At 36.1% G+C, this 16,680-nt stretch overlaps 1 protein-coding gene across 1 annotated transcript in view; it reads right to left on the reverse strand.

Moving 5' to 3' along the window:
• Window positions 1-16,680, reverse strand: part of LOC109071293 (zinc finger protein ZFPM2-like) — a 145,476-nt gene that overhangs the window by 85,075 nt on the left and 43,721 nt on the right. The window contains exon 3 of the mRNA XM_042773085.1: window positions 13,871-13,972. Coding sequence (XP_042629019.1) covers window positions 13,871-13,972 — 102 coding nt within the window. The remainder of the gene's footprint in view (window positions 1-13,870; window positions 13,973-16,680) is intronic.

Below are 16,680 nucleotides of genomic sequence, written 5' to 3' on the forward strand. Positions count from 1 at the left end.
ATAGAGGGTGATAGAAGGCCTAAACCTGACACTGGGGCGTAGAAGGTCACAGCCACGCTGTTTAATAACTAACAAACTCCTGGTGATGGAAAAGCCAAGAGGAGAAACATCAGTGATTACTCTGAAACCAAAATATGTGTGTTTCAATTTTTCATTTCACATTTCATTTCATTTCATTTCTCAGTGGTAGAGCATTACGTTAGCAGCTCAAAAGGTTGTGGGTTCGATTCCCAGGAAACACATGTTAGGTCAAAAAAAAAAAAAAAATGTTAGTCTGAATGCACTGTAAGTAGCTTTGGATAAAAGCATCTGCTAAATGCACAAATGTAAATGTAAAATGTTCCCTTGGGTATAAACCCTTGACCTTTGCATTGGTAGCACTTTTTTCTACTGAGCTACAGGAAGGCTTGTTTTAAAATAATTTGACTGCAATCTACATAATTAATGTTGGTGCTAAAATGTTATACAATGTTTAAAATAAATTAATGACATTGTGACAACTAGCCCCGGTGTCCCTTTCATGTATGAGCATTTTTGCAGACCTGTGATTTCAGTGTTATTTTAGTATCATTGATATACCAATGTAGTTTTTGTCAAAGGGGTCCTATTATGCTCTTTTAAAAGGTCTTGATTTTGTTTCTGTATCAAATGAAGGCCCGCCTTCTGAAATACGATTCTGACTTTGATTTCACTTTAATTTTTGTAAAATTTGATTTCACTTTGATTTTAGTGAACGTTTCAGTAATTGTGTTGTGTTTTTGTCATTTAGTTTACGCTTTTTTAAATATTTGATTTCTGTTAACGTGATTTTATTCATGTAATGAACATTTTTTTAATGTTTTAGTTATAACCCTGCAGTTCAAATTATTTTTTTTAAGTATTCCATGTATTTCTCAGTTACTTTAAGGCCATTAAACTGCATGTATAATTATAAAAGAATGATCAAAATCCTGTTCAAAATACTTTAAAGATGGAGAATATCACGTCACACTGCATGTCAACTTCCTAAAAGTACTTCCTCTCAACTATCTATTAATATTTAATGCTTTAAGGAATAAATTACCAACATGCACATTCCCTGGGAATCGAGCCCATGACTTCGCATTGCTTTCACCATATTCTACCAGTTGAGCTACAGTAACACTATTAGAAAACGTGACTACAGGTTAAAGCATCACCTAGCACATTTTCACACACAATTCTATGATCAACTAGCTGCTGTACATTTATAGATCGCTTGTCAAAACCTGTAAAACAAGTTAGTGAGCCGACGCATTAAGGACACGTTCGGACTGAGCGTGTGTGTGTGTGTGTGACAGGGGAAAGTAATCCTATACACAGGCTGCTATTGTGAAATGAGAAGCTAGCCTCCTCGGCTGGCAGAGAGCAGATGCACCTCTCTTCCCCTATCCTAATCTGGAAAGGACTTAAAGGAGTCTTATCTCCGGGCTCTCCTGCTTCATTTCATGCTTGATTTACTTTAATTTGTCTGATAGGGCACGAGGATTTGGAAATGGCCCATCTTTCGCTGGAAAATGTTCTGATTTTTCTCCGGCATTGTTATGTGGCGGTTTTTGACTCTGGTTTCTCTCTCTCCATCTTTCTCTGCTTCTATTTCTCTCTTTTTTCTCCCTCTCTCTCCCTCTGTCTGTCTTCCTGGAGAACAGATCTCGCTCCTGTGCAACATTCTGTTTGAGTGCATTTAGATTCACGCTAACACAGCAAAAAAACGAAGTGTTTGTGTGTGTGATTTTACCAGCACCAGTGTAGGTCTGTTTGCTTTTCAGATTGGCAGAGAGCAATGCCGGAGGAAAGAGGAGCAGCCGAGTGCTTCAAACCACAGAGATCTTGTGTTTAAGGTATAGAGGGTGAGACTCGCCCTCGTCTCGCCCACAAGTGTGCGAGCTGATAAAGTCAGAGAGGAAGAGAGCTGCCGGCCCACACGCGCCTGAACCTCCGCAGCTGGAGTTGCAGTCCCGGTACAGCTCTGTCTGTCTGAACCTACGGCTCTGTAATAGCTGGAGGAATCTATCCGCAGCATTTCCATTCATTTCAATGCAGCTGCGCGGCTGGCACAAGACCCTGTGGACATGCACCATTTTAAATCTGCCATCTTTGCTCACGGGCACTGAGTTCTGCTGGCAGGCTGTTTTGAGCCAATCACCTGAGCTGTGAATATGAAGTATATATACTTATAAGGAGATAAAACTCATAAGTTCATTTCTTAAAATATATATATATATGTGTGTGTGTGTATATATATATACAGTATATATATATATATATATATATATATATAATATATAGGTATGTGTGTGTGTGTGTGTGTGTGTGTGTATATATATATATATATGGTATTCTGTCAAAATACTTTTGATATTTTGGGGGGGGGGTGTTTATTTATATATAAAATAAATAAATCTAGAACATAACATCATATCCTGCTGCCGATATACCAAACTACCAGCTCCTGATGACCAAATTACCAAACTGTAGAAAAATCTCACAAAACATCAATATGGCATCAGTAGGAATTCACCTCATTTTGACAGAAGCATTGATACATGAGAACACCTTTAAATCTCCTGAGCTATGAAAGAGCAATACAGTCTGAGCAATAAAGGGTTCTGTGCTGAACTCTACAAAAATCATTCAGGAGATTTCAAAATCAGATCACAAATCAATTCATCTCTAGTCAAGAAGCTTTACAAAAGATGAGCTACCATGACAACACACTCATTCCTCAACTCCTCATTCTCTCCCTCTCTCCAAACACACACATGATATGAAAAAGAGGACAGACATTGAAATTCTTGTCACAGGCTGAATTTATTTGACTCTGGCTCTGTGTGCGGTGATAAACAGAGTGATGATCCAGTCACACATCTTTATCCATGCTTTGCTTTAATTAACGCTGACTTGTTTGTTGAAAAGATGATTAATATGCCAATGAAAACTGCATAATTGAATACTTCAAAACACACACACACACACATACAAGAAAGTTTCATGTAGACTTTTATATAATAAAAACAATACACTGATACACATAACAATATTAATAATAATTATTATTATAATAATTTGTTGTTGTTGTTGACTTGACTGGTAAGTGAAGGTATTTTGGGGTTTGTGGAAGAATGTGTGCATGTGTATGCTTGGTTTTTCTGCTCCTCAACCAAAAAAGGGGGTGTTTGCTCTGATATAGATGCCTCTCACAGCACACCCTCTGTTTGCCCTCCCTCTCTTGCTTGTATTCCGCCCATATTCCATGTAGCTGTCAACAGGTCCGCCTAAGCTTTGGAGAATTCTGACTGCACATGGAAATCATGCAGTTTCTAATTAACCGTCAGCTTTTATTTCATAATGCTTTCCAATGTCCCTCACCCAAATAGCACAGAGAGTCATCTGTTTTATAAATTAAATCAATAATAAAATAAAAAAATATCAAAATAATACTAAAACAACTGTAATGAATGAAGACTAGAAAAAAGGTTACATGACTGAATTAGGGACTGTTTACTTATCTATACACATCTCTGGAATAATTATATATGTGACCCTGGACTACAAAACCAGTCTTAATTGTCAATTTTTCAAATTGCGATTTATACATCAAAAAGAATAAATAAGCTTTCCACTGATGTATGGTTTAGTAGGATCAGACAATATTTGGCCGAGATACAAGTATTTGAAAATCTGTAATCTGAGGCTGCAAAAAAATCTAAATACTGAGAAAATCGCATTTGAAGTTGTCCAAATGAATTCTTAGCAATGCATATTATGAATCAAAAATGAAGTTTTGATATATTAATGGTAGGAAATTTACAAAATATCTTCATGGAACATGATCTGTACTTAATATCCTAATGATTTTTGGCATAAAAGAAAAATCAATCATTCTGACCCATACAATGTTTTTCTTTTTTTTTTGGCTATTGATACAAATATACCCCAGCGACTAAAGAATAAACACACACACAAACACAAAAAAAAAAACACACACACACAAATATATATAAACACACACACACACACACACACACACACACACACACACACACACACACACACACACACACACACACACACACACACACACACACACGCACACACACACGCACACACACACGCACACACACACACGCACACACACACACACACTCACACACGCACACACACACACTACTATTTGAAAGTTACAAAAGATTTTCATTCCAAATAAAATGTTATTTTAAAATGCAATAATATTTCTCAATATTACTGCTGTTACTGTATTTTTGATCAAATATATCAAGCCTTTGTGAGCATAACAGCATATTTAACATAAATTATATAAGATATTTAATTAAAAAAAATGTGAACATTATTAAACAAATGTAATAATAAATGTAAGTTAACTTATGAGCCATAGCTTACATAGTATTATCTCCAAGCTTTTAGATGTTTTAGATAAAGAGTGATATAATGAAAATGATATAATTTTTCTAGAAACATGTCTATGGCACTGATCATCCAGTTGAAAGATTCACTGAAAACAAAAACACAAAACAGATTAATTCCCAGCACACTACATATGTCTACATTCATATCTGAACAGTGAGTGCAGCATTATTCTAGCTTGTTCACTTAAGTACATTAGTTCATTTTCAGATTGATTCCATTGCTAACAAGCATGAAGTCATTGCTCTTAAACCTCTTAACATCTCGGATCAGCAGAGAAATTTGCATCTGGACACTTAAAGACTTCAAGTGAAGAGTTCGAGCTAATCTCTGCTTGTGTATTTCATCAGTACAATAATCAGTCACTGTTTGTGTGGCAGTAGTGTACCAAATCTTAGCTCCACCCTCCCAAGTAAACACAAAACTGAGCCTACCCACAAATACGTATTCATGCACTGGGTTGTTGTATTAGTCACCGGAAATCACCTGCACCCTATTTAGTCCTTTTAAATACATTGATTCTTCGACCCACCTCGCCTACATAACCCGGCTCATTCAGTACCAAATTCTACTGTACCACAATGTCACGACAATCTGATTTTGCACAATACCACTTATCTGCATGAGACTAGCAGAGAAAGTCTGTGGTAAGATGGCTGAGAGCAGCGAATGAGACACCCTCGCTCGGAAAATGAGCGGCAGCCAGGCATGTCAAAATTTCTTGATTACATGGGAAATAAACAACTCCGACTGAAAGCCTCCGCTCAAACTTGGTGCTTTGCATACATTAAATTCCGGTCTGTCTATAAGTCGTCTTAAAACGCTTAGGTATCAGCACAAGCGCCTCTGACAACGTTTCCTCACGAGTTCGTCTGCGCTGTTATCAGACCTCTCAAATGGATCTCCAGCTCCAGTGACAAAAGCCAGACGGAGCTCTCCTAAAGGATACATCTTTTTTTCTCACCAATCCACATGTGCGAGCGCCGCTGCGGCCCGAGCAGGAGTTTACCAATCTTTGCTTTCCAAGACACTCTCTCTCTCTCACTCACTCTCTCTCTCTTTCCTCTCTGTGTTAAAGGCTTGAGGGGTTCAATCAATGCTGCTTTGATCTCGGCTGGAACTATAATTATTTAACATTGTTACAAGGATTTCTCTAATCCATTCTACCATTAAATCCCTTTTAGACCCTCATCTTCAGGAGCCTAATCTGCATCTGGGCCCCCCTCCTTCCCCTCGGACTGCACCGTGACTTAACAGACTTCGGTGAATAATTAGAGGAAAAGATACAAATGCGAAGAAAATGATGAGAAACTTTGCAAGTCGCTGGACACGAGCAAGGTGTCAGTCACTGGACGTTGATGATTGGTTTATGCACGTCTCTTTGTGGGTATGGTGGGATGTTTATCAGGAGGCCCAGCATTACAGCATTTTATTCAAAAGCTGTCAACAAGCCTGACAATGGAGTGCCGGTTGCAGCTGTTTGAATGTTTAATTCCTGGATTCTAGGTCATTGCTAAATACGTTGATGTACACAGACTGAAGTCTATGTGTTACGGGAGCAAACTCTTGCCAGGTTTGTTATTTGTTATTGAAAGTTTAATAAGTGGCACCATTAAAGGGATATTTCACCCAGCAATTAAAATTATGGTTTAAATTACTTACCCTCATGTCACTCTAATCCCATATGACTTCCTTTCTTAGTGACCACACACTGTTCCATAAAGTCATGTGAGTAACCAACATAAAGGTTTTTTTTTTTTTGGTGACAAAACTAGACCCATCTGCATTAGCTCAAGTCTCATTTTTGTTTGCACATTTTCAGTTTTAACACTGCATCAAGATATTCTGAATAAAAATGTATTTTTTCACTTGCCCATCCAAAACTTCTGTTGATAGAAAGAAAATAGTTTGAAGAATATTGGTAACCAAATGGTTGAAACAATTGGTTTCCTTTCCCATTGACTTCCATTTTATGGCCAAAAAATACAATGCAAATCAATGGGAACCGACGCAAACCAAACCAAACCAAACCAAACCAAAACAAAACAAAACAAAACAAAACAAAACAAAACAAAACAAAACAAAACAAAACAAAACAAAACAAAACAAAACATTTTATGGTCCACAGAAGTAAGTCAAACAGGTTGTGAATGCTTTAAAGGTGAGTAAACAAAAGGATTTTTATTTTTTTGTCAAAATTAGTGTAATAAAAACCAAAGAAGCCAACTGTGCAGTTAAAAGTCTTGGAATACAACACAGAAGTCACTACATGTACATTGTTTCTGGTTGTTGTTTTTTTTTTTTTTTGGGGGGGGGGGGGGGGATTTGTGATGCCTCATTTGCTTTCATTAAATTGAAAAGCATAAACATCTCCTTTTGTGTACCACAGGGAAAAAAAACCATCATGCTGGTTTGGAACAACATGAGTAAATGATGACAGAATATTTATTTTTAGGTGAACTATTCCTTCAAGACCTTCATCCGTCTTTTCTCTGCATATTTTCAGATCTGCACAGAAATCTTAGGCAGTTAGCATTGAACCCATAACTGCCATCTGTTTGTTTTGGGCTGGGAAGAACAAAAAAAGACACGTTGATAATTGTGACGCATGTTAAAAACAACCAATGGCCTTTTCAAATATTTGTGGCGCTGTGTTTTGCGCCGAATATAAATAGCAGCACAGCAAACACAAACATTTGTTGAGGCACCTGCCATGCTATCATGACCATCTGCTCCACAAACTCACTTAGCATGACATATGTGCATTAAAGCTGAAGTGGCTATTGTTTGGTGCGGGTGAGGGGGTCCGGTCAAGGGCGGACAGTGTCAGCTCCACGTACAGGTGGGCTGAATGGACAAAAGGGAATCTATACGTGCTTCCTGACTGTGAGGCGGAGGCTGTTGGATACCTGCTCCTGTCTGTCTTCAGGGCTTCTTCAGGAGAACCTGCCTGTATTCGGCTCGTGGCCCAGCTCCAGTTGGCATACAGAGCCGAAAATGACGGTGTCCGACAGGCACTGCTGATCTTAGAGAGCCACCCATGAGGAGGTGTGTCAGTCCTCAAGGTGATTGGATCTAGCTAAGGGTTGCTCAATGCTCATTGGACGACCAATATATACCATTCATCATCATCTCCTCATGCATTCTCAGAATATAGTATATATAATAGCAAAAAAGATAAAAAAACTAAATAAATTAAATACAAAATAAAATAAAGGTAATTTAAAGGTTAATACACACACATATAAACTAAAACTTAAATGAATATATGATAAATAAACATACACTTTTTTAAATATTACATATCAATAAATATTAGCAATATTATCATATATATAAACTTTAAAAGAGATACCAAAATGTCCTCAATATAACTCCTTTAAGCGAAAGTTAAAGGCTTCTATTTGAGGGCAGACGTAGTGATAAGTACAAAAAAGAAGTTCATTAATGCTTAAAAGCTTCCTTCCCTTTCTGTTCCTGCACATGCACTTTCTTTATGCCTCAAGGAGCGTGTCAAGATATGTATCAAAGACGTCCATGATAATTAACAAAACAGGCTATTACCACTAATATATAGAAGCCCATGACGAGAGAGAATGAAGGAGATAGAGGAGCAGATAACAGAACATCGCCTTTATGAGCTGAGAGTGGATGTTCCTTTAATCTCAGGGATGCTCTCCTGCCTTCACAGAACATGCTTACGGACTAAAAGGAAGTTATAAGTGAACTTTTGTGGAACTGAAGTGCTTATAAGGGTTAAATCATAGTTTGTTTGTTTTTTTGGATTTTCGTAGATTTTCATTTCCATTTCTCCACCGCTCTTTGACCATTTTGATCCATCCAAGAGTCTTGAATCTTTGGATTTGTTCACTGATTAGATCAGTGTCTCTTCTGCTGGTTGTATCAGTACTGTAGTAGGAGGTGAAAACGGTCTTTTTCTGTGTTCTGAATGAGGCAATGAATCATACACTCAACTAAGTCATTCACACATGTGTCTGGTTCAGACTCAAAGCACTGACTTGTTCAGTAGTTTCAAACAATGGAAAACATGCTTTGAAAAGAAAAGATGAAAAATCTGAGTCAGTGCATGGGCATGAATGAGAATTAATTAATTCACAAACATATTACATTGTTAGCTTTGCTATTTTTATTAGTAATCACTTATAAGCAACACAAAATGTTAGTAATTATAGTAATGTTTCATGATTTAACATGAAATAAAGTAAATATAAAAAACCTTATATTGATTTTATTTCAGCTAGTTGCTAAGGCAACTTTTCTCATTTCCATTTAGTTTATCTTGATGCAGTAAAATAAGAAAAACTAAAAGAAAAATAACAAAACAATCATAAAACTATATATATATATACACACACACACACACACACACACACACACACACACACACACACACACACATATTTAAAAATAAATAAATAAAAACCTAATAAAAATGTCAAAACAAAATAAAAAATATATATATATAAATTGAAATGAAAACAGAAAAAAATAAACAAAAACCTACAATAGAATATCAACGATACTAAAATAGCAGTCAGGTAAATGGTCATTATAGTTAACTAAAATTAATATACAAAATGTAACATAACATAGAATAAATTTTAGTTAATTTAAGCTAGTTTTGAAGACAATATTTCTATTTCTATTTTGTTTACTTTGATGTACTAAAATAACTAAAACTGAAATATAATTAATAAACAATATACAGACATTTAAAAACAACATAAACACAAAAGAATAACTACAACTCTTCATTAAGATACTGTCCTTCTTTTGATTTGGATATTCTCTATGAAATATCCTGTTTGCACCGAACAATTAAGAATTATCTGTTTCCGATCATAATCATGCATTTTAACTTAAGCCGGGTAATAACAAAGAGTCCAGATTTGAACATTAAAAAATAAAATAAAGTGATAACAAGGTAGTCTCTTAAACTAAATAAATTTGCTTTTAATCGCTGCGAACAGGAAGTCATGTCATTTGAGATGTTCATATTTGATGGTGTGATTCCCATCTTTATTTAAATTAAAACATGCGCATCTGACTTTTCCAACACAATGGGAGGAATGAAAGGGGGAAATGGCCTTTCAGAAGAAGACATGACGTGAAAGTGAATGCGGTTATTACGTGTGGAGATTAATGTCCACTGTACAGCTCCCCGAGAGACAGTGAGGCAGCTGCGTGAGCGATGTCATATCCTGTATTCTGAGAGGGTTGTTTCCTGTTGGGCGATTTCCTCATTTGCATTCTATTTTGCCAGAAATCCACATTCCTGCCGGAGTTTGACAGTAATGTCTCTGTGAGGAGTGAATGGGGCATGTAGAAAAGATTGTATCTGTGTAATGTAACAAGATTATCAGCAGCATTAGCAACCATCGGCGCTATCAGAGAGATCGTGGCGGGAGGTAAATATGGAATTCAGCAGTGAGATGAATCTGACAAACTAGATTAAAAGGGATAGTTCAGGCAAAAATGAAAATTCTGTCATTACCTCCTCACCCTCATGTGGCTTGAATGAGATTCGAGAGCTAGAGGCAAGATTTTCAGAGAATAATGTCTTAAATGTCAGTCTGATCCTCATACAAAGCTATCGTATGACTTCAGAAGACCAGGAATATAGCACACGATTCATATGGACTACTTTCATGGTTCTTATATGGTGATTATTGTTCTATTTAAACTATTTTATACTGTCAGGATTCAGATTAACAGTATAAATCACCATCTACTTTTATAACTTGGATATTCTGAAAAGCACTTCATTTTGTTTTCACTGAATATTTGTGTTTTAAATGAGTCATATGTAACACCATGAACACACGTTTCTTTCTTTCTTTGTTGTATGTATATATATATATATATATATATATATATATATACACTCTACAGAGCATAAGTAGTTATTTTAATTTATTTATACAAATTAATTTATTACATTTTATTGTATTTAACGGTGTTATTAAATAATCAGTGTTTTTAAAGAAAAACTTTAAGTGAGAGTTACATGATGACAAAGGTGAAAATAAATAAATGTAAGAATAGAGAAAACAATTAGCTTGCACACTGAAATATGCTAGGAATGGCATAAGTAATAATAATAATAAAAATGTCTGATCGTAATTGGATAACTGTAAATGTACAGTATCATGCATCACTAAACAAACTGAAACTATAACACCAACTTCTCGACTGATTTCAGACTAGTAAGCAGTGTTTGCCAAGGCAACCGTGCATATACTTAGCATTTAATAACAAACCTCTGACACAAAATATTAAACTTCAACATGTAACACGCCCGGCTCCATTTATGCTCCAAACCTGACACCAGAAATCATGCAGCTCTTTGTATGTTTCTTTTTCTAAGAGATCAGATTTACAGTTTTCGCCTAGCAGGTGATAAAACAGGTGAAAAGAACCCCTTAGACTTGCAGTCAAACCATATCTGGAGACCTCAAGCACCACTCACATTTCCATTAGAAAATGTACAATTCTAGTGTTGTAATTGAACATGTTTCTTTGTGTGATACTTTCACAGATGAGCGACACAACCAACAAAAGTCATTCATTCACAACAAACAGGGAGGGAATTTTCTCTCTCTCTCTCTCTCTCTCTCAGCATTACAGGGTGGATGATCAGAGAGACATTGGGCTGATTAGCCTACCACCCCCCCCCTTTTAAAGCAGGAGTTTAAAGCTCAGCATTTTTTTCCGGATGATGCCTCTTTTTGTATGTGCTTGCCCCAATCATTGAGTGACTGACCCCCTCAGCCCTGCTGGCTGCCTGATCACAGGGACCGTTTATTACCGTCATCCCTACCGCTCTTATCTTACGCAGCCAATGCTCATTTCCTTTCCAGATTGAAATGCAAATGTGAAGTTTAATGATAAATGCATTATCTGATAGGTGCTGATAACTCTGATTTGCTGTCAGTATAAAATACACACCGCAGGGGGCTCACCGGTGCCAACTTGCCAAAATTCACTTTCTTATAAATATACGTACCTGCAATAAATTCTGGAGGTCATATGCATTAAAAGGGGAATCATATTTTGTGTATTCTGCGATGTGATGCCACGGCTGAACAGTAATTGCTGCCGTTGCTATCTTGTTGGATGTATTATCCATCACTTTGATGAAGTGACTTTAAAGAAGTGCAAAAAGACAGATAAAACTGTTTTTTTCCCCTTTTTTTTCTCTGAGAGACGGCGAGGGAAAATCTGCATGGTAAGGCGAGATTCTTGGAAAAGAAAAGATATCTGTTTTTATGTCTGTTGTGTGCTTTCTGCTGAACCCTGAAGGGATGGTTTATCCAAAACTAGAACATTCTGTCATCATTTTCTCACCCTCGTGTCACTCCAAATCTGTATGACTTTGTCTCTTCTGTAGAAGATAAAAAGAGAACATCTGCAGAATATCCATGCTGCTTTTTTCCATATAATGAAAGAATATAGTGCATATTGTATATATGCCTTAAGTGATTTATTTCAAGAAAAAAAAAAAAAAAAAAAAAAAATATATATATATATATATATTTTAGTGAAACAGGATAGGGGGGGTTGTGGGGGGGGGGGGGGGGTTTAAGGGGGGGGGGGGGGGGGGGGGGGGGGGGGGTTTTAAAGTTGTGTCTTTTTCTGTTTCTTTAAAGAAAACTACTGGATGACTTCAGACTTCAGTTAGGCTTCAATAGAAAATAACACCTGAGTAATATGGACAATTTTTAAAGTGCTTTTATAATGATTTAATGTGATTTTTTTTTTTTTTAGCTTGATGGTACCTGGTCACTGTATGCTTTTATTATATATAGATATATATATATATATATATATATATATATATATATATATATATATATATATATATATATATATATATATATATATATATATATATATATATGAAAGAAACACAGGTCTGTCATTCGGTTTACAGATTACACAATAATCTCCTCATTTCATTAAATACATTAGCAGTTGCATCATGCACTTACAACCCTAGCAGTAGATAGCATGCTAAAAAGCAAGCACAAAAAGGTTAGTAAATGCTACTGTGCACCATTTTGCCTTCTTTCCTTAGTAACATGGTCACTGCTTTGTATGTTAATACAATGAGACTGTGATCAAAGGCAGATCTCCACATCACAATTCAACAAAAGTTAGAAAAAATACGCTCTTCATAATTCAAGAGCTCATTAAGTCTTCAGAAGCAGTCGAGAGTTTTACCTCTGTCGGGTGGCCTTGTCAAGGATATCTTTAGATGTCCTGCTATTGAGCGTCTGAAATCCCCTGATCCCAGATGGATTCATTTAAAACGTGTCATAATGAGCCGCTTACAAGTGATTACTGGCCGCTAGCTAATGGGCTAAACGGTTAAAGGAGGGCCAGGAATGATCGCGTGTTGGATTGGACCTTCAGGACTGAGTATCATATCAGACGAGCACTGCACACTGGTTTCCTCTCTGATATTTCTGTTCTCCAGCATATAAAATCAGAAAGCTTTTGGGGTGTAGAAAGACTCTAGGAGATGATCACCAATCCACGATGGACTATGGACCAGGCCAAAGGGCGCCCAAGCTAAGAGACCAATGAAGGCCCATCCTTCAAAAACGAAAGCTACAAGTGTTCTTGATTAATTTTGTCTTTTTTCTCATACTTGTGACTTTTCACAGAAATACTTAAATGTCTAATAAACAACTATCTATTTAGTACCTACACTCTTTAAAATTAAGGTTCACAAAATGTTCTTCACATGAAAAAAAAATGGTCCTTTTAAGAACTGTTCACTCAAAGTTTTTTTTGGGGAGAACCCAAAATGGTTCTTCTATGGCATCAATGCAAAACGAGAGTTTGGAACATTTATTTTTAAGTGTACTTTTGATTTAAATTCTTGTTCAAGCATTTTCACAATTGCGATACAACATCAAAGTGTTTGTTTTTATTTTACATAGGCAATAGATTTTTCGTTTCGCTAAAAATTACAAATATACACAATACATCTATGAAAAATATGGAAAATACAAAAATAAAAAGTAATTTAATAAAAACTGTAATAGTATTTTAATAATATTAAAATATCACTGGTTAAAACTTCATTTTGTCAATGTTTGGGAGTACACTAACAGATGACCTCAAAGTCAACCGATTTGGACTAAAAGCCTGTGTCTTTTGGTTTAAAAGTTGCTGTTGATAATGTCACAAAACTTTTCTTTCTTGTCCATCACTGTCAATTTGAAAAAGGCTTCCATACAAAAGGAAATAATTAGTCAGACAATATACTCTCTGTACAGTTAATGAATGTTAAGTGAGAACTGGAGATATAAAGTCACAATTATGAGACATATAGACAAAATTCATGGTTATATAACACAAACACATGCACTTTAACGCAATCAGATGATGCACTTACTTGGACCGTCCCATTCCTCTTGCTCCAGAGGGGGGTTTCTGGTCTTCTCACTGTCTGTTTCCATCTCTGTCTCTCCTATTTCTCTGTTGCCGTTTTCCTCCCCTAAATACACAATAAATAAATCATGTATTTGTAATTGTACATTTAACAGAACCTGTAAACATGTTTTGTCTACACTTATATACACTCAATAGAAAAAAAAAAAAAAAAAAAAAAAAAAAAGATAGATAGATAGATAGATAGATAGATAGATAGATAGATAGCACAAAGCACATTGGAGTCACACTCTGAGTACAGATGCTTCTTGGCAGTGTCTCAGCGACCCTCTAATGCGGCGGAACGGTCTTCACCATGGTCCTCAAACACACACTGGTCCATCCGGATGGGTTAATCTAAAGATCAAATTCTCTCGCCACGGTGTGTTTAAGCCAGTTAAGACGTGGTTCACTTCAAAAGGCAGGCAGTAAACATGGCCAAAAGGATCGCAGCTTCTTGCTTGCCTCTGCACACCCGGGCGAGAGGAGAGGGCCGCGCTGCCCTACTTACTGCACATGAGGTCATTCTGACCTATTTTCCTGCATGGAAGCTGTCCTCCTCACTCTCCCACTAAAAAGTGCCTCACTATTTGTATTGTCAGGCCTTGAGAAGCTCCTTAGCATACTCATTGAGCATTACCATAAGGATAACAAAGGGCAATATCAACAGTTCCTTTCCAGTGTAGCGAGTTTGGGAAGGCAGTGAGATAACATTAAAGGCTCTACCTTGATCTCCGGCGAACATGTTAAGCCCTGTAACGAAACGTCTTGGAACTGTTTAATTACTGCTCAGGAAATGAAGCTACAAGATGATTTGTTAATTAAGCAGTGATTAAGGATTTTCTGCCTTCTATCTAACACCGTTTGCAATGCATTTTAAACACAATCGCCCAGGCAACCTCGCAGGGAACAAGTGTCACAGCCGCTTGATGAAGTTTCTTTCAGGAACATAAAGGGAATCCGCCGGGAAAACATTGTGCCAAGCAGGTACAGTGCAACAGAAATGACCTGCATAAAATGAAGAAGATTGACATGCAATAGAACAGAACAAGCTAGTTGGTTAGCTAGAAAGAGATTTTGGAAAAGTGTAAAGATCTGTCTTTGATCGTGTGACCAGCCAGTTATTTCAATGAAATCATTTTTTTTTTTTTTTTTTTTTTTTTTTTTTTTTAATGCTCACAAAGGCTGGATTTATTGGATCAAAAATAAATGACAAGCTTTTTGTATTTAAATTACAATATTATATTAAAATATAATGTACAGTGTTTTTTACATTCATTTTTCATTTAGAAGTAATAGTTCATTTAGAAGGAAACCGGTGAAGTAATGGTTAATTTAGAAAGAGAGAATTTATTAACTGATTCAACTGATGTATAGTACTTGACATAAATGGACATTACACTTTAGTTTATATATATATATATATGGCTAGAAAAATACATGCACTCATAATGATTTTTTTTTAAATCCACAAAATTAATTCCATACTTCATCAGTCACACAGTTTCATATTCGCAATCTTTTAAAAAAACAAACTCCAATCGTACCTTTAAATGTATTCATTTAGCAGATAGTTTTATCCAACACAACTTACAAATCTGCAGTATCACAAGCAATTTATCATAAGAACCAACAATATTCATAGTACACTATGCCAAGTTCAAAGTATAAACTAGATTAGAATACAAAAAAAAGATTAAATCCAATATGTGTTTTTTAATGTTAATTAGAGCAGTGAGTCATTAGCTTAGCAACATGCTAATGCATATAATAGAACTGAAATTAACTACGTGCTTGCCAAGCCTTTTGTGTGATGTGTGTGAGTGACCGCTGAATGAATTGCTGCTTGTGAAAAGCATTTCAAATCAGTCAATTGTGACAATTAGGGTGCTGCCTATAAAGATAGCTGTCTTTGTAGACACTGGACAGTGTGGCAGCTCACTAGGGTTTGAAACAAGAGTTAAAATCTGTGTCAAATGAGGTGGGACAGACATAAGGTTTACAGCCCTTCTGCTCAATGGTCTAAAAAAGAAAAAGAGAATGGCAAGAGATTGATCTGGGCGCCAAGATGTTGTTTGCATGTATGCATTCAACAATGCACGCATATGTCTGACATTAGTTAGTGAGAAATCAGCCAATCAGATTGCATCTCCTCTGTTCTGTGTAATGGCAGTGACATGCATGCGGGTCAATAAGCTTATAGGCGATTTACACAAACAGCTCCTGCAGCAAGGTAGACACAAAGTCATATTGGCTTTTCTCTTCCTCTCAGCATTGTTCTACCAAGGAAGCCCTTGAAAATGTCAATCTGGTGAGGGTGATTTTGAGGAGATCTGAGCTTTCTAATCCCGAAAACTGAGAGAGAGTGACAGCAAGATCAAATATACAAATATATAGTCTAGATTGGTAATGACCCCACACACACAGAAGTCCACAGAAATATTCACATATGACACAATATCTGTGCAGGAAATGCAAGAAAAGCATTCATTATGCTAAAAAAATAAATAAATAAATAAAATAAAAAAAATCTCATTCTGTATGCTAATGGTAAAACAATGTGGCTAAAAGAATAGACTAAATATAATAAATATATTTTATTGCTCTAATTGAAAATATCCTTTTCACTTGTCATATCCCTGCATATAATATTTTGCACCACATACAGTACTATATATAGTATCATGTTTGTTGGTTTTTTTTCCCCCCACATTTTGACATGTTACAATGGTAATGTTTTATTTTTTCACCTAACCTGGAATATAGATATAGAAA

The sequence above is a fragment of the Cyprinus carpio genome, chromosome A16, assembly GCF_018340385.1.
Source record: "Cyprinus carpio isolate SPL01 chromosome A16, ASM1834038v1, whole genome shotgun sequence".
In the NCBI taxonomy this organism is placed as follows: Eukaryota; Metazoa; Chordata; class Actinopteri; order Cypriniformes; family Cyprinidae; genus Cyprinus; species Cyprinus carpio.